The sequence below is a fragment of the Phyllostomus discolor genome, chromosome 8 (assembly GCF_004126475.2).
Source record: "Phyllostomus discolor isolate MPI-MPIP mPhyDis1 chromosome 8, mPhyDis1.pri.v3, whole genome shotgun sequence".
In the NCBI taxonomy this organism is placed as follows: Eukaryota; Metazoa; Chordata; class Mammalia; order Chiroptera; family Phyllostomidae; genus Phyllostomus; species Phyllostomus discolor.
The window spans coordinates 94,648,990-94,668,125 of record NC_040910.2 but is presented as its reverse complement, the minus strand read 5'-3'; the positions used below and the strand labels follow the sequence as shown (position 1 = coordinate 94,668,125).

Below are 19,136 nucleotides of genomic sequence, written 5' to 3'. Positions count from 1 at the left end.
TAGGTCATGGCACAGACTAGCTGGGTCTTTGGCTTCATGTTATCACAAAGCTGCAGTCAGTTCTCATTGGGGCTGCTGTCTCATCTGAGGCTCAACTTTGGATGGATGTGCTTTCAAGCTCCATGGTTGTTGGCAGCATTCAGTTTTCTGTGGGATCTCAGACCAGGGGCCTGAATGTTTAACTGGTTGTTGACCAGAGACTATGCTCAGCTCCTTGTCACGTGGCCATTCCAAAATGACTGCCTTTTACCCCAACACCTGCAAGGGAAAGTATTAAGATCAGTTAGATTCCTATGTAATGTTATCACGGAAATGACATCTCCTTATATTTGCTGTATTTTCTTGTCCAGAAGCTAGTCACACCCAAGGAGAGGGGATTACTTAAAGTATGGATATCCGGAGGAGGGTATCATGAGGACAGACACCTTAGTGTCTGTTCATCACAATTTCTAAGAAAAACATTGGCCATAAGGAGATCAATAGCCAGATATAAGAATAAGGAAAAAAACACATTGCATAGAGTCAGAAAACAAAGGTATAATGATGTATATAAAACAGCAATACTAGTTATCTATGGGGGTGGAATTTTGGAGTCTTTTTATTTTTATTTGTGTTTCTGCTTTTTTTATAGCTTTTTAACTTAGAGTTTATATAAATGTATACTTTCTTTAAAAGTTATTTAAAAAATAGAACCCTAGAGAGGATTATAATATTGATAACAGTGATATTGAATTAAGGAATTAGTATCTTGGTTGATTTTTATTTTTTCATTTTGTTCTAAACTTTGTTTTGTTAATTATTTTAATATCTCTATTGAGTATAATTTATATACCATAAAAGTCACTCCTTTAAAAATGTACTGTTCTATGAGTTTTAGTAAATTCATACCATTGTGCAGTCATCCTTGTAATCCAGTGTAAACATTAAGTATTTTACCAATTTAAATAATTATGAAAAAAGGAACCTTAGATAGAAAAGTTGCTTATTAAGAGGAAGAGAGGGCTTCCTGTTCTGAGACTAGAGGGGAACAGGCAAAATTGATAGGTGAAGGGATGATGAGAATGGTAATAATGGGCCAATTGCATATTTTTATTTCACGGTAGTTATTGGAAAAGTTGGAGAGGAAGATGATTAGTGAAATCCTTAGTATTTAATTGCATATTCTCTTTTAAGGGTAGTTTTCTTATTTATTTGTGAATATACTCTAGAATAGTGTGGTAGTTGTGGGAACTGTGGGCACTTGGAGATGACAGAGAAATGCAAGCTACATAATTAGAAAGCTTTCTTTTCTACTTTCTAAGCCTTCTCTTCTCTTAGTGTCTACAATAATGAACATAGAGGATTGGTTGTATAGAATTCTGAACTGTTGTTGGTTCAGACAGCAGTACCTTATAGACTGTGTGTGTGTGTGTGTGTGTGTGTGTGTGTGTGTAGGATATAGGTCGGCAGCTAAAGTAACTTTTTCCCCATATGTAGGGCCACTGAACTACAGAAATGTTAGATTTGATTACATAAGAATAAAAATTTCTATTTAGCAAATAAAAAGAGACCGAGGAAAAGTTAAAGACAAATGGTAATCTGGAAAAACATATTAGCAGCAAAGAGTTTCTACCTTTGAAAATGAGAAAAAGGCACCCTTCAATAGAAAATGAACAAAAAACACAAGTAGGTGGTCCATAAAAGAAAAATTAAAAAGGAACAATAAGCATATGAAAATAGATTGATACCAGTGGCAGTCAAAGAAATGCAAACCAAATCAATAGTAGATTGGGCTTTTTTTTCATTTATAAGACTGGCAAAATATAAAAGATTGGTGACATGTAATATAGATGAGAGTATAGGCAATTTGGTATTCATATTGCTAGTGAGAGTCTAAATTGGTTCAGTCATTGAAAATGTGCATACTCTTTGACCCAGTAGTTTTACTTCTATGAACATATCCTAAGGGTACAATTGAACAATAGTATAAGGATATTCATCATTCTATTGATTTAATATTTTTCTAAATTATTAATAACCTACGTGTCCACCAGTAAGTTAGCGGTTAAATGAGTTATGGACTATGAAAACATTAGTCAACCATTAACATATTCATATATTAATATTAATTAGAGATAAATAATGTTTCTATTGTATCATATTATATATAGAAAATCTGTAAAACTCTAAGTATCTATGTCATAATGTGGGAAGAGAGCCACACTATATTGTTAAATTGGTTAACAATTTATGGTTTCTAGGATATCAAAACATGAACTGATTATCTCTGAGTGGCAGGCAATGGATGATTTTGACTTAAAAAATAGGGCTATTATATCCTAATATATTATTTAAATTTTTTTTATAATTAGCATGCTTCCCCTTTTATAATCAAAGAAAACAATAAACCTATTTTCATTTTGAACAAAAATGTAGGGTCTTATATTTTACTGTGAATAGAATTTTCTTTTAGAAGGACTTAAAGCCTTTAAAAGTTAAGAACAAGATGTAAGAAATGTTAATACATATGAAGGAGATGGACCTTGAACAAGTTATTGAACTACTGGAAGCCATAATTTCCTATAAACTTGGTGCTGATAATACCTATGATATATAGGACTGTTGAGTGTTAAATGAAATAAGGTATATATAAAGTACTTATTAGTGCAGTTTCTACACATTGTAGCTGCTTTGCTACAGTTGTTGCCAGAACAGAAGAGAGAGACATCAGGTGACAAATTTGAATGGGAATACTGAGGGGAAAAAAAAAGTAAGGGGAGGGGAAAGAAGGTATCTTTTTAAAGTTTCTCTCAAATACCTATTATTCCCAACATTCCAGGTAAACCCTTTTCAAACATCTAGGAGACTCGTGTGTCTCAACTTCCTGTTTAGCCGGTCTACAAACCCTCTGGACCCCCACTCTGTCCCCATTCTGTCTTAGCTCTGCATCAGGAAAAGGCTTTCTCAGAATATAGTGCAAGTTAAAGATAAAGGGTGTCAAGACCAGAGTCTTTTCCCAGAATAGAATAATTGTACATAGGCCTCTAAGTGACAGATACATTATTTTTGATACAGGGGTAACAAAGACCCTTCAGAAAGGTCACATAGTGAAATGTTTGAGAACTGCTGTTTTAGTATAAGAGCTTCCTAAATATGAGATTAGTGCATATTAGTGCCTGTGACTTAATAAAGTCAGAGCCTTCAAATTACCCCATTAATGCAGTTTGTGCTGTGGTTACTTATGATGGGCCTTTACATAATTTTGCTCTGCTGTTATATCTCAGAAAATAAAGCATGTGTTCTTTATTATTTTGCTTGCATTTTCAGAGTACATTAAGATGGCAGATCACTATGTGCCAGTGCCAGGAGGACCAAACAACAACAACTATGCAAATGTGGAATTAATTCTTGATATTGCTAAAAGGATCCCAGTACAAGTAAGAGATGCCAATGTGTCCTTTAAAACCAAATTTATGTGTTCATTGCAGCATCATTTACAATAGCCAAGATATGGAAGCAACCTAAGTGTCCTTTAATAGCTGAATGGGTAAGAAGATGTGGTACATATATATTATGGAATATTGCTGAGCTATAAAAAAAGAATGAAATTTTGCCATTTGTGACAACGTGGATGGACCTAGAGGGTATTACACTAAGTGAAATAGCTCAGACAGAGAAAGACAAATACCATATGATTTCACTTATATGTGGAACCTAAACAAACAAATAAAACTGAAACAAACACACAGATACAGAGAACATTTTGGTGGTTGCCAGATGGGAGGGGGGTTGGAGATAGGTGAAAAAGGAGAAGGGATTAAGATTTACAAACTGCCAATTATAAAAACAGTCATAGGGACATGAAGTACAGTGTAGGGAATATAGTCAGTAGTACCGTGATAACTGTGTGTGGTGTCAGATGGGTCCTAGACTTATCAGGTGATCACTCCATAAGTTATATAAATGTGTAATCACTATGTTGTACACTGAAACTAATATAATATTGTTTGTCAACTGTAATTGAAAAATTTTTAATTTGACAGAAAGGAAAAACAGCAAGTTTTCACTTTAAAGATATTGAACTTCAACACTATAGTTCATATATGAACTAATATTTATACTTGCCAAAGAAAACTACTGCAGCTCATGGTTTGCAGCGCTTCACTGTTTTAATAAACACAAAAACCTGCACGTGGTCACAGAGAAAAGACTCCAACATATTTAGCCATTTTACAGTTAGGCATAAGGGATATCCAAAGAAGTTTTAATTTTATAGAAGGGATCTTTGTTGAAATTGACAAATGCCTTTATGTGGAATATAACAGACAAGGAAAGATGGGAAGATACATTTAGTTAAAATCAAGTAAACAATATAAACAGGAGGCTTGTAAAGGGTTTTTTAGAGATTATTCTACCTGTTTCACCTTCATACCATCTAGAGTAAGTAAAAGTTACCTATTTCCTTAGTCTAGAATATGGTGGTGTAGAAGTAGGTCATTTCTTCCCAATAACTTGAAAAGTGTCTTAAAGCCCAAAAAGAAAAGTTTGATTTGTATAGCAGTTCAACCACTACATATAAAGGTTGAGTTGTGTGGCTGAAGTAATTGAACCTGAAAGAAAACCAGTATTTCTAGAAAAGGCTCTATAGAGTCTCGTTGAAAGGCTATGAATTGAGTTTCCTAAAGAGCAATAAGACTAGCTGGACCTGAATATCAATTTAAACTTTGTTTTGACCTCTTCAGAGGTTTTGCCACAATAGACTGTTTACTGTTTTGTAAAGAGCTTGCCAAGAATTAGGCATAGCAGCTGAATTAAATTCTGCGCTGCTGTGGAGCTATTGTACCTCATGGGGTAGGGTCCAATCTTGGTAGAGAACAATACAGTTTATCGTGGTTTTTATTTTATTTTATTTTATTTTATTTATTTTAATTTATTATTTTATTTTTTTGTTTTTTTAATTTTATTTTAATTGTTGTTCAAGTACAGTTTTCTGTCTTTTACTCCCACCCCAGCCCACCTCCCAAGCCCTCCCCACTCCCTTCCCATTTCCACCCTCACCCCTCGTTTTTGTCCATGTGTCCTTTATACTTGTTCCTGTAAACCCTTCCCCTTTTCCCCTGAAATTCCCTCCCTGAAAAAATAAGAATTTTAACAATGAACCATATTGTGTTCCCTTGTAGGCAGTGTGGGCTGGCTGGGGTCATGCTTCTGAGAATCCCAAGCTCCCAGAACTTCTTGTGAAAAATGGCATCGCCTTCATGGGTAAGCCTTTCTGGCATACTGTTCCTGTCTTCCTGTTTCTCTGTCAATTTTGCCCATATTCCATTCTATATTCTGCTTTTCTTCTGTTTAACATTCTCTCATTTTCATCAGTCACCAACCCAGAATACCATCTTTATTATTTTTTTTCCCTTCCTCATTTCTTATGCCCTGCTTATGTGTCTACACCTGGATTGTGTTTTCTGTCCCTAGGTTCTTTTCCATGAAATATGGAAGAGGCTCTGGTTTCCAAAACACTGGTAACCTAAGAAAACATGTGGAAAACATTTTTATGTAGCAAACATAATTGAATACTTAGGATACCTTGGCAGTGTGTCCTTATATGTGAGTCAACACCTTCACATTTAAGCATATAGGTTATGATCCTGTGAGAGCTCTGTCTTCTGTCTTTTCTGCTCTCCTACAGCAGAGAGAGAAACAGAGGTCACTTGGCTCAAAGTGTTTCTATCTCTGTCTCAGAGACCTTCCACAACGATGACTATGCTTTGTAAACATTATTGAAGTTAAATCTTCCTTTTTGGCTCCCCTAAGGCCAAGGAAGGTATAATGTTTTTAGTTCATACTTGAACTCCAAAACTTTATAGCCCTTAATTTAGGATATTGGTTAAAAAAAAATGACTGTTAACTTGGTAAAGTTGAACATGAAGGATGACAAAATGAGAGATTTGTGAGGAATTTATTTTAGCTTGTATTTGTATATACTGAACTCTTACTATGTACTAAAAGCCTACTACATTAGGTTCTATAAAGGATACAAAGATGAGTTAAACATAGTAATCCCCATAATCAAGTTTATGATCGCCGTGATTTGTAGGGGAGATAAGAAAAATACAAAAATAATTACATGGAAGACAAAATATATGTGACAGAAATGAGGCCAAAATGTTGTTTTGTTTTTAGGTCCGCCAAGCCAGGCCATGTGGGCTTTGGGGGATAAGATTGCATCTTCCATAGTGGCTCAAACTGCAGGCATCCCAACTCTCCCCTGGAGTGGCAGTGGTAAGAAATGAGTTCTTGTTTGTATTTTGAAATGCAGAAAAATTCAGTGGGATATTTGGGATTGTGGCTTGGGTCTTAAGTTTATTTATTTATTTTATTTTTTTTCTTCTTTTTTTTATTTTAATCATTGTTCAAATACAGTTTTCTCATGGTCTTAAGTTTATTTAAAATGTTGGGATCCTTGATAAGACATAGAATCCAGGTTGATTAATCATATCTTGTATTTCCAAGCTTAATTAATACACTTGTGATTTTATCATGTCTTAGGAATATAAATTTTGTACCAAGTATACAGATGCTAAACTGTGATTTGTGTTATCTTGGGATTTAATTTAGAGACACTCTAGGAAAACTCATACGGTTCTATGGATTTGGATCTACTCTGGGTAGACTAGAATCTTTCTCAGGGATAGATTTCCTAGACAGAAGGAAGCCTTTGAATTGGCCTGGGAAATGATCTGAATCACTAAGAAAACCTAAAACCCACCTCTTAGATGTTTGCCTAATTAATATCTTTTTAAAAGATATTAATTAATTAATTAATTAGAGCAAGGGGTAGGTTGGGGGAGAAAGAGGGCAAGAAACATCAATTGGTTGCCTCTCGAATGTACCCCAGCTGGGGATTGGGCCTGCAACCCAGGCATGTGCCCTGACTGGGAATAGAACCAGTGACCTTTTGCTTTGCAGGATGATAACACCCAACCAATTGAGCCACACTAGTTAGGGCTGCCATTATTTTTTTTTCATTCCCCCTCTATGTGGGATGGTTGATCTTGAGCCTGCAGGAAACAACTCGTCCCAGACTTCTCCAGGTCCACATTTCTTTGCCTCCAGTTCTTACGTGTCCAAAGATAGAGAACCACAGACATGCCTTTGTAGGAGGAAGTTTTTTTTTTAATGTCAGCCCACAATGTATTGATGATTTGTTTTGCCTGTTTAATGCCATTTAACTTCTCAGTTGCCTTTGATGTAGAAAATGAGATCAATAGTGAACCTTTCTTCCATGCATGCAGAAGGATAAATTAAAAAAGAAAAAAATTTATTCTTGACAAATTCTTCAGAATGTCCTGTGGATTATTATAGCTGATAATAGTATGAACTCCCCTTTTTTTTAGTACTCAAGCACAGGGGCAGACATACTCTGAAACCTCTTCCAAATGGGAGTGACCATTGTCTTCAGGTTGAACAGATTTGAACTCTTGCTACTCTAGCTCTCCAGGGGGATTGCAATATCCTATCCAGACCTGCTGGGTCAAACAGTTTAAAATAAAAGGCTGAATTTGTTTTTGTTTGAATGGAGAGGCTATAGCATTTCCCTTGTGGCTGAGTACAGGGACATTCAGGGAGCATGGAATCATGACTCTGCTGAGACCAATAAAATGGCCATTTCCGTTTCCAAGGGCTCATAAAGATTGAATTATTTCCCAGATCTCTGGCCCTGGAGCAGGCCTGAACACACAAATTGAAGGTATTTTGCCTGCTATGTTTGCTGTGAGAAGCCTGACATGCGTTTTTTGGTCTTGTATGTCCTTGCATTTTTATAAGTTGCTTCCTTTTAGCTCTCTTGGATTTTTCTAGTGTAAAGTCCTGCTTACACTCCTGGAAACTCAAATTGTCAGGTCCTGCTGTAGATAAATACCTTTAACCCCAAGGACTGATCAGGGTTTTATGGCATCCTTCTTTCTCCCATCTACCCTCAATATGAGAGGATTTTAAAGAAGGGATAGCTGAAAATTGACAAGAACAGAAGCTTTTATAGCTGCATTTAAGTCACTGTTATCTGTTGCAGGTCTTCGTGTGGACTGGCAAGAAAGTGATTTTTCAAAACGTATCTTAAATGTTCCCCAGGAACTCTATGAAAAAGGCTATGTGAAGGATGTGGATGACGGGCTAAAGGTAGGTTAATAACTCTAGGAAGTCATGTCTTTCAACTGACCAATTATAGTCAGAAATATAGCCATTTGGAGCCTGTTTGATGATGGCATTAGGCTTGTACGATTAGGAGATATAGTTTATAGAGTGAAGTAGTGACCTACGTAGCACAAAATAATTTAAATTTCTTTTGAAGCAATCATCTCACTTAGAACATTTCTGAGGTAGTTATGTCAGAGCTTCTTCAAGGAGGTACTGAGTCTCCTGTCCACCACCTGTTAATGGGTATGTTGGAGGAGAGGGGCGGCAAAAACTACACTTTTCCCCTGCTTGAGTTCAGAACCAAGAAGCCAGGCAGATAGAGATCAATATGTCAGCTATATTAAGAATAGAGAGATGTTGGTGAAAATAGCTTAAGTGTGTAGCAACAATCAGATTTGTAACTTGAATGTCAGTTAAACAGGCTCACTCACTGGTTACTGGTGGTGCTCAAAAACCACAGACTTCCTTCTACAACAACAGCTTTTACTCTTCAGCTTATTGTATGACTCAGAGGATAAGTTCTGTGCAGTGGGCTGATTCCAAAGAGGAAAGAGGCTGAGCTATGGGCACTCAGTTCCTCCTTCCAGATTGACCAATCATGTAATTGACTCATTTTTCCCTTGGGGAAGAGTGAGGGACGGAACCATAATAGGCTGAAAGTGTTACTCTATAATTATTGTCCATCCGTGTAAAAACATGAACTGAACAAAAGGAGATCCTTTCTTAAAAGTAATCTCTTCTTTCCTTTATAGTTCTCTCCAGTTTGTTCCCCTTTCACTTTTTAACTAGTTGGAAATACCACATATGCCTCCAGGTAGATGATGAAAAGAGACTATTTTAGAAAAACACCCTACTTGTGTTTGACTTGTATGTTACAAATTCAAGAGGAACACTACTGCTCAACTAATTTACTGTATTGTTTATATTTAAATTAATCATCCAGCAATGTCCTTAATAAGAATTAATATTCCTAATTAAATTACAAATGCTATATGCTATTTGCTGTAATTTGCAAAAGAGTAGAAGCTTAGCTATTTTGCTTATCAATTAAAATTCCTTTTTTTACCTGGTTATTATAGATATAAAATTATCTGGTAGAGCCCTGGCTAGTGTGGCTCTGTAGGCTGAACACCAGCCTGTGAACAGAAAGGTCACCAGTTTGATTGCCGGGCAGCACACATGCCTGGGTTGCAGGCCAGGTCCCTAGCTGGGGGTGTGCGAGAGGCAACTATAGATGTTTCTGCCACATATCGATGTTACTCTCCCCCTTCTTCTCTGTCCCTTCCCCCCTCTCTAGAAATGAATAAATGAAATCTTTTTTAAAAAGTAAAAAAGGAATTAAAAAATTATCTGGTAGAAAATTTGGAAAGCTCCCCAAAAAGATGATAAAACCACCCCTGTTTTCTTCAGCCACTCTCAATTTATAGATTAATAATGATGACCTTAATTAATAGATTTTCATAATTATTTTTAGGGTCTTACTATATATTTTATTAATGCTTGTTTTTTCATATGTAAAAGCATTTTCCTGATGGCATTAAAATTCTTCTAACATTTTAAATGAATGAGCTGTGCCTACAGCCATATATATTTTTAAAAGGTCTACCTTCTTACTTATTGAATCATGTGGGCTATCCTACTTTTTATCTCTTTTCCATAGTTGTGTCTGTCTCTACTTATCACCCAGTGATTGAGCTCATCATGCTAACTTTATTTATAAGAATAAAAACAAATAGATAAGTTAATTTTAGAAGAAATGAGGCTGTGATTGAAAGATTTTCATGCTTAATCTACTGATACAAATTAAAAGTTGAAATTTTTTTTCCTGGTGACACATTTTTTAGATATTGCTTTAATGTAAACCTGAAAAGACTGGGATGTTTTGGTGAAGAATGACTTGATTATTTAAAATTTTTGGTTAATTTTTCCTCCAATTTACTTTTTACCTTAACACAATTTGGACATTGTCTATATCATTACATGTAAAAACCACCTCATTCCTTTTAATGATTGTATAGTATTCTAACTATATGGGTATATCTTGACTTAGTCAGCTCCCTACTTAATGGATATATAATTAATTTTTCAAAAAATTGTAGGATAAAAAAATGTAGGATAATTACCTGGTCATTATAAAATCCTGTAATGGGAAAAGCACATTTAGAGCATATGTTGGAAATTAGTTTGCCTGACTAGTTTTATTTATTTTGCTATTTGATTATTTTATCTTTTACAAAAAAGATTGCATGAGAAAAAAATTCTGTATATGTGAGAGTTCTGATTTGTGGAGTCTTCTATATTATCAGAAACTATACAGCTTATATTAAATGAACTACTTGTGCCTTTTTTTAAAATAAAAATTATGGGTAAATATGACTATTTGCATACTATCAGAAATTCTATTAATATAGAAATATGTACAGTATAAATGAAAGTTTACATCTACCCATGATTCTCCTATAAATCACCACTGGTGTATATTGTCAACATTTTTTGCTTTTAAATATGTGGGTGTATGAATGCATATGTAATCATACTTAAACATAACGGCAGTTTTTCTTAGTTCAACCTAATATTACAAATATTGTTCTATTCTTTTTACATAATAGTATATCTTCAAGCCCCTTCTATTTTACTATGTATAAGCCAATCAAATGATAGCATTCTTAGAGAGAAAATGCCGGTGTCCTCCTTCCCTACTAATACCACTCTTACTTCCATTTTTCTCTTTCTTCTTGAAGGCAGCAGAGGAAGTTGGGTATCCAGTAATGATCAAGGCCTCAGAAGGAGGAGGAGGAAAGGGAATCAGAAAAGTCAATAATGCGGATGACTTCCCTAACCTCTTCAGACAGGTAGAGTACAAGTTGTCTTTGTTTGAATTAACATGTGTATCAGTGACACATAGTATAACTCACAGTATCATTTGGAAGTCCAGAAAATAGAATGATTCTCTCTTATATAAAAGTCATTAGTTTCTCAGATACCTCTTCCATGTATGGTGGCTCATAGGACTTTGTGTGGCAATAAAGAGTCAGTGCCTTTCTATATTTCTGTGCCCCTTTTCTGTTGTTGTTACAACATATGTGGTATGGTTAACTCCTGATCTGGATGCTCTTGGCTTGGTCAGGCCCAGACTGTCTGACTGACAACACCTTACTTTAGTTCAAATTCACTGCTGAGCTTCTGCCATGTGTTTTACCTACCTTGCTGGCCCAGCACCCGAGCCCATCCTGCCTGGCCACCGCACCTTGGCACAGGAACCCTACGGCAGGCTCAAGTTCTATGAGAACTGAGGGTAGCTCAGGAAAGCTAAACCCAGGGTCTCTTTCTGCCTACCCATCTGAGTTGCACCTCAGTTGGTATGTCTAAACTAAAGGTTGGTTTTGGAAACCAAAGAAATATTCTCTTTTGAGAATCCTAGAGAATTAGGAGACAGGAGTCTCCTTTTCCCAGTCTTCAGAGTTACTCTCATATATTTGACTCACTCTTTTTTCTCCTGCCAATACCCAGAAAAAGATGTCAGTAAAAGGCACATTGGGTCACATTCTGCCTTTTCACTCTCCTAGCTTTCAACTTTTTCTTATTTTCCCCAGCATCTTTTAGTTTGTACCATCCTTTACTAGTACCCTTGGCCATCTTTTATTCACCCCCCCACACACACATTTTAAAAAATTTTAAATCATTCAGCTTTCTTGTCATGGGCTAAATTAGAGAAAAAGTCTATGAACTGGGTCTTCCATGATTTGATATACTCAAATAAAGAAAGTGATCAAGATATTGTTTGCTACATTATCTTACTGAATGTCAGAATTGGAATATTACTTGTCTAATTATTATAGAAGGTATGTAAAAAAATTATTGCTTCTAATTATTGCTTTCAGAAGCAAAAGAAAAAGCATGTTCATTTTTAGAAATGTTAACTCCTGTAGATATTTCAAAACTACTTATTACTATGGAAATAAATAGTTGAAGAAACTAGAACACTAAGGTTGGGAAATATTATGTGAGTCTTGAAGTTCCAATAATGATTAACTAAACAACTGAAATCAGTTCTCCCACTGAGAACAAATTAGAAAAGCTGGACCAAATTTTTAAAAAAACTCCATGGTAAGGCATTGGAAACCTTTCAAGGCAGTGAAGAATTATGGGCTAAGATATAAGAAAACCCAAAGAGGTGAGCCTTGCATTTGAAGCCACTCGTTCTCTAGAGATATCATCTAGTTTGGAAAGAAGTAGTTGTAAAACTGACTAGAGTTTTTACTAAGACTTAAAGAATAAAGTTTAGACTTTAGGACTTGCTGAGTAGGGTGCCCTGGAAAACCTCTCACATTTTAGGTTGGGATCTTGAAGGAACTATATCTCAAAAGTAAGAATGAGCCCTGGCTGATACAGCTCTGTGGATTGAGCACTGGCCTGTGAAGCAAAGGGCTGCTGGTTCGATTCCCAGTTGGGGCACATGCCTGGGTTGTGGGCCAGGTCCTCAAGTCAGGGCATGTGAGAGGCAGCCACACATTGATGTTTCTCTCTCTCTCTTACTCCCTCCTTTCCCCTCTAAAAATAAATATATAAAAGTCTTTTTTTTTAAAAAAAGTAAGAATGAACTAGGCATAAATCAGCCTTCACAGATGTTAAATCTCAACTTCAAAACACTGAAACCTTGATTCAAGCAAGGTATTCTAGGATTGCTAGTGTCCTTAGCCACCAACAGGAAGCAAATACAAATTCTCTCCAAAGAAAAATAACATCCAGAACCTCAAATTATTTCTGTTAATTTTTCAAGTGCAATATTAAGCAGTGTATTGAGAATGAGCAGCATATTAAATTACAAGATTAACAGTCAAGAAAATAAAGTCAGTAGAAACAGACCCACAGAAGGTTTAGATAATAGATCTACCCAACAAGGACTTTAAAGTAGCTACTTAATGAAGTCAAGAAAATTAGAGACAAGATTGAGAATTTTGGCAGAAAACTGGAAACCATAAAGGAGAAAGAAATAAAAATTCTGTAACTGAAAATGCAGTGAGTAAAATTAAGAAGTCAAAAGGAATTTAACAGTATATTAGATGCAGTTGTAGAGAGAATTAGTGACTGGAAGATAGGTCAGAAGACAATTCAGACTGAAGCATGAAGAGATAAAAAATGGAAAATACAGAAAAGAACATGTAGTAACTCCTCTCATCCATATATACATATCCCTTTACACTCTAATTCTCTTTTCCCACCTTTTGAATTTTGGCTGCCCTTATGGCTTGTTTTGACCAATGGAATACGGCAGAAATGGCATATAGGTTTCAAAGCAAACCTCAAGTTGTCTTGTAGTTTCTGCCCTTGGGAATGAGCCCCAGACTGCCATGTGAAGAGCCCAGTCTAGCCTTCTGGAGAAAGAGAGGCCACATGAAATGGAGATTAGTTGTCCGGCTGAGGTTCCCTAGACCTACTTGGTGACAGTCACTGCAACATTTGAGATGTGTGAGTGAGGCCATATTAGACCATCTGACGCCATTCAAGTTGCCAAATGACTACGGCTGCATGAGTGGCTCCAGGCCAAGATCAGCAGCATTGCCTTACTGAGTCCAGTGCAGGTAGTGTCCTCAGTCACCAAATTTGTGGTCAGTGTCCTAAGTCACTGAATTTTGGGTGGTTTGTTAGCCATTAATGGATAACTAATACAGAAATTATATGAGGTGTGATTCTGTCATAAGAAAAAAAGTAAAATACGCGGCATTGGCTTTCATGCTGGCTCAAAGGTAGAGGCTAGAAAAATGGTGAGAAGGTTGTTAATAAATGTTGGGAGAATAGTGAACATACTGTTAGTGGAAGCTGGAAAGGCAGTAATTGTATTAATTATTATTAGAGTCTGGAGAAAAGGTAACTCATGGTCTATAATGGATGGAACAATTGCCTGAGGTAAACTGGAAGATAGAGAGTGTATTTAATGAACTCATGAACTTCGTAAAGGAGATCTCATAGACAAAGTATTGAAAATATCTGTTGAATGCATCTGGTCACTTATGCTAAGGAATTACAAAAGAGAGATGAGTCAGCGTGATTGTATTTAAGTTGTAGAGCCTAGAGCTTGTGAAGACTTGTAACTTGTGCCCCCATCCTCTTGGAACACTGGGTTGAAAGTCGAATTGAAGAAGGCTTTCTCGCTTATTGGAAGATAGGGAGCCACTTGAAGTAGAAATCAGTTGTTCCAGTCAAGGCTCCCAAGACCTACCAGCAAACCATCACACAAGTCATCAGCCATTTGAGTGAGTCCATTCAGCTCCACGTGAGTCAGCAGATGATATGCACATGTGTGATCCCAGGCAAGAACTTCCCAGATGAGCACAGCATCATGAGCAAAGAAAATGGTTGACATCCTAAGCAAGCTGTTGAGTCTTGGGATGACTTGTTTTATAGCAAAACACAGCATAATAGACATATGGGATATAGTGAAATTATTTAATGTTTTATACTTTGAGTCTCAGAGGAAAAGAGAGAGAATGGAACAGAGGCAATTGTTCAAGAGATGATGGCTAAAAATTTTCTTGCATTGATAAAAGACACCAAGCACAGATTCAAAAACACTATGAGCCCCACAGGACAAATGCAGAGAAAACTACATTTAAGCTTATCTGAGTGAATCTGCCACTTTACTCCATAAAAATAGAGAATGAAAGAGAAAATCTTAAAGCAGCTGGAAAAAAAGATTACTTTCAAAGGATAACAGTAAGATGGATATCTGGCATCTCAGTAGAAACAGTGGAAGAAAATAATTGCTAGCATGGAATTCTGTATCCAGTGACAATGTGCTTCAAAACTGCAAGTGAAAGTTCTCTGACTACAGCAATACCATATATGTGCCACAGCCCTAATGTGAACAGGAGAGCGTCTAGTCTGGAGCAGGTTGTACATTTGGCTGCTGGTAATTGACAGTAGTCCTTTGCCCTTTTGTGGAATATGTGTGTATGTATTTTCAAAAAATTTTGTTCCTTACCCTTGTAACACACTGAATGTGTTCATATGCTTTTTCATATTCATTAATTAATATTGATCATATAACTGAGAATACTGTCTCTTAAAAATAGATGAGGATATGAACTTTATTCACTTTTGTACTTCTACTGATTAACATGGTTCTTGACACTTCTATGCATCTGCCTGTTGATACTGAAGCAGTGTATCAGGATTAAAAAATACTTACCACTTAAAAATTTGTTTTCTTTTCTCTTCTAATATAGGTTCAAGCTGAAGTCCCTGGCTCTCCTATATTTGTGATGAGACTAGCAAAGCAATCTCGTCACCTGGAGGTGCAGATCTTGGCAGATCAGTATGGCAATGCTATCTCTTTGTTTGGTCGCGATTGCTCTGTACAGCGCAGGCATCAGAAGATTATTGAAGAGGCACCTGCTGCTATCGCTACTCCAGCAGTATTTGAACATATGGAGCAGGTATTTATATGAAAAGCTCTAATTTTTGTTTTCTTATGCAGAACTCATTCAGTTTGCTTACCAAGCTGAGAATAGTGGAATTTCTTGCAATGATTCTGGATCTTTGATAAAATTATATTATTTTCTAGTAGAAATAATTCTGCTGCTTTCCTCTAGGAGAGTTGCCAGTGAACATTTCAAGCTCTAAATTAGTTAACACTTTTGAAAAAAAATCTGTATACTATTTTGAATAGGAATAAAGGAGAGAGATGTTTTGAGATTTTTAATCTTATTTGATTTTTTAACAAGCTCATGATAAGCAGATAGTCCATTTTTTTAGACCAATTATCATTGAGTCCTCAGACAAAGTTAAATTCATTATCTCTTTTAAAAAAGATTTTATTTATCTATTTTTAAAGAGTGGGAAGGAGGGAGAAAAAGAGAGGGAGAGAAATATTAATGTGTGGTTGCCTCTCATGTGCTCCCTACCTGGGGGCCTGGCCTGCAACCCAGGCATGTGCCTTGACTGGGAATCCAATCAGAGGCCCTTTGGTTTGCAGGCCTCTTCTCAGTTCACTGAGCTACACCAGCCAGCATAAATTCATTATCTTTTAAAAGGTCCTTTAAATATGTATAACATTGATATATTCTGTATTTTTGTCTAGGTAAGAATCTCAGCAGTATTGCAGGGTCCCTTGGAAATAGTTGTAGTTTAGAGGTCTTTTCTGAAATTGCGACTCAGTCTTCATCTTATTGGAGATATATATTCTATATCCTTTTTCTCCTGAATTTCAAATAAGCTAAATATATAGTCTTCTTTTGATGCCTGGGACCTAGATTTATTACTCTGCCGTTCAATAGGAGAGGGGTCACTAAACTACAGGTTGCAGTTTAAATCCAAATTGCCCTGGCTTTTGCAAATAAAATTTTATTGGAATACAGCCATGCTAATTTATTTACGTATTATCTTTGGCTCCTTTATCACTGCAATGACCGAATTGAGTAGTTGTGACAGAGACTATATGCCTTACAATGCTGAAAAAAATGACTGTCTGACCCTTTACCAAAAAAGTTTGCCAACCCTTGCCCTAGATGTCATCATTTTCATGTTAAAGCTAGCTCCCAAGAGTATGTTCGTACTGTAGCCTGAGGGGAGGGAAGAGGACATGGAGGGCAAGCGTATTAAAATGTGATCTAGAAGTCACATGTATCACTTCTGCCCACATTCCATTGGACAAAATTCAATTATACAATCACACCTACCTGTAAGGGATGTTAGGAATTGTAGTCACTAGCTGAGAGGCCATATACTAAACTGAAATTTAGGAGATTCTATTAAATGGATGGCACAAAGAAAAACTACTAAAAGATAGTTAATAATCTGTACTTCAGTCTGATCCTCTTCTGGCTACCCATTATCCTTTCACACTCTTAGAATATACCAGCCTTCCCCAAAGAAGACAGCTCACACTTCAAGATCACTAGGTATATATACTCCTTTCCATCAAATGTGCGTGTGGGTTTTCATGGGCCAGTGACCTAAAAGACAAGTTATCTACCCCTTGTCATTCCTCCTTTCCCCATGTACCCAATATACAGTAGTGGAATAGAAACAGGATAACTCCCATTTGGAAAAAAGAAGAATGAAAAATATATAGTAATCATTGCTCCATAGCAGTTATCAAATCCTTTTGGCAGGAATTTTGCCATGTGGTGGAGTAATACCCCAGTTAGCCCTCTGACTGCCACTGGTTCTCCTGTCAAAGTAAACCCCTTGCCTGTCACGCCTTAAGGCACTTGGGTTTGTTCCCTGGAAAGTTCTTCCTTGTGTAGTTTTCTCTGTCACTGGGCTTTGGAGACTGCTTTCTTTGGCAAACCTTTCACATTGTACTTCCTGCTGGGGCAGGATTGGGGCCACAAAGGCTATTCCAATTATCAGGCACAGGTTCCTGAAGGCCAGGTTTGTGGTTTGTTTAGAATTGCAGTTCCTTCAAAATTTAGTGCATTTCTGGACTCTTTGCTTCTAGTAAGCTTCAGGTGGGAGTAACCACAGCCTGAGATTTTTTTAATGTAGTAACTTTTTCTCTTTTATGATCTTTGACACAGGGGTACTTTAGAGTGAAAATCAAATTTTCTGGTTTAGGAGTACAAAAGCAGTTGGATTTTTCACATTCTGACTTTTTCTATGTTTCTTAGGGCTTAGTTGGTATGTTGTCCATGTTCCAAGTTATTGGAGGACACAGTTTAGCAAAAGTTTAATTATGCCTAACAAGGAGGCCACTGGTTCCTAGTCTGCAGTATCAGGGTTGTAGCTACCCAGTACCCTATTGCTAAGCCAACAATACATACTTTAATTGTTTTAAATATCAGGATTCTACCTGAACTTAACAATTTCTGTGTTGATTAAAGTATAGGTTAAACTGTTATAATAAAGAGGTAAAAAAAATTCTACCCGGATAAAATAGAAGCTTATTTTTCCCATCATAATCTGAGGTGTGCTGTTAGGGCTGGTGGGACTGTTCTGCTCCGTGAGGCCATGTTGGGGTTCACATTCTTTGTGTTTTGTTTTGTTATTCTTAGTATGTTCTCAGCTGTGTGGCTGAAACTGGCTGGTACTGTCATGACCGTGTTTCATTTCACAGAAGGGAACAGCGAGGAACAAAGGATAAGCACTTCTTTTTAAAACATGATGCAGGAAATAATGCGTATCACTTATTAATGCTAACATCACATTGGTCAAAACTTAGTCACCAGCTGTAAGAGAGGTTGGGAAATCTAGTCGCTAGATGGGCAGCCATCGTTTAGGAAAAATGCTAGGAGTACTAGAAATAAGGATACAGTGAAAAATCTGCCACTGTTTTTTTTAACTTGCATGTACTTATAGGATGAGGTTGCCTGTGATCCCAAATGAAACACTGTTTTTCTCCAGCTTTAAATTGAGTTCATCACACTCGTCCAGGATCTTCTGTAATAATCCGAGGGTGAAATTCACTCTAATGTGGCTAATAGCCTTCGATGGCTCTTACAAACACTAGATATTTGAGTCAGGGACAGGCTATATAGATAAGCAGCAGTCCACCAGCTGGACAAAGTAAGGCACTCATGTTTTCCTATTTTTCTTCTTTGAGTGTGCGGTGAAACTTGCCAAAATGGTTGGCTATGTGAGTGCGGGGACTGTAGAATACCTTTACAGCCAGGATGGCAGCTTCTACTTTCTGGAACTGAACCCTCGGCTACAGGTGGAGCACCCTTGTACAGAGATGGTGGCGGATGTCAACCTCCCTGCAGCACAACTCCAGGTGAATCACCCTGATCTTGGCTCAAAGAGTTGCCTAGAGAACGTCAGAGAGGCCTGAAAAACTGGTTTAACCTGTCTGATAAGAGAAGAGCGCCTCCTATCTGAGTCTCATCTAGTGTTCATCTCTCATGCTAATGTGGGTTGTGATGTGTGGGTTGTTTGTCCTAATGTGGTATGAATCTAGGAACACTATTCTATTTCTTAGCTAGACATGTCTGTTAAAACCGTCATTTTAGATAGAAACTTTAAAA

General features: G+C 36.7%; 1 protein-coding gene and 1 non-coding gene across 8 annotated transcripts in view; one reads left to right on the top strand and one right to left on the bottom strand.

Annotated features, from left to right (window-relative positions):
• ACACA (acetyl-CoA carboxylase alpha) overlaps positions 1-19,136 on the top strand; it is a 220,907-nt gene that overhangs the window by 32,066 nt on the left and 169,705 nt on the right. For all 7 annotated transcript variants that reach the window (XM_036033622.1, XM_028520093.2, XM_036033620.1 and 4 more), the window contains 7 exons: positions 3,307-3,416; positions 5,160-5,241; positions 6,160-6,258; positions 8,048-8,154; positions 10,914-11,024; positions 15,399-15,608; positions 18,716-18,886. In XM_036033622.1, coding sequence (XP_035889515.1) covers positions 3,307-3,416; positions 5,160-5,241; positions 6,160-6,258; positions 8,048-8,154; positions 10,914-11,024; positions 15,399-15,608; positions 18,716-18,886 — 890 coding nt within the window. The remainder of the gene's footprint in view (positions 1-3,306; positions 3,417-5,159; positions 5,242-6,159; positions 6,259-8,047; positions 8,155-10,913; positions 11,025-15,398; positions 15,609-18,715; positions 18,887-19,136) is intronic.
• On the bottom strand, positions 7,013-7,142 carry LOC114504417. Its single transcript, XR_003685189.1, has one exon. It is a non-coding gene; the product is annotated as a small nucleolar RNA SNORA38 (small nucleolar RNA).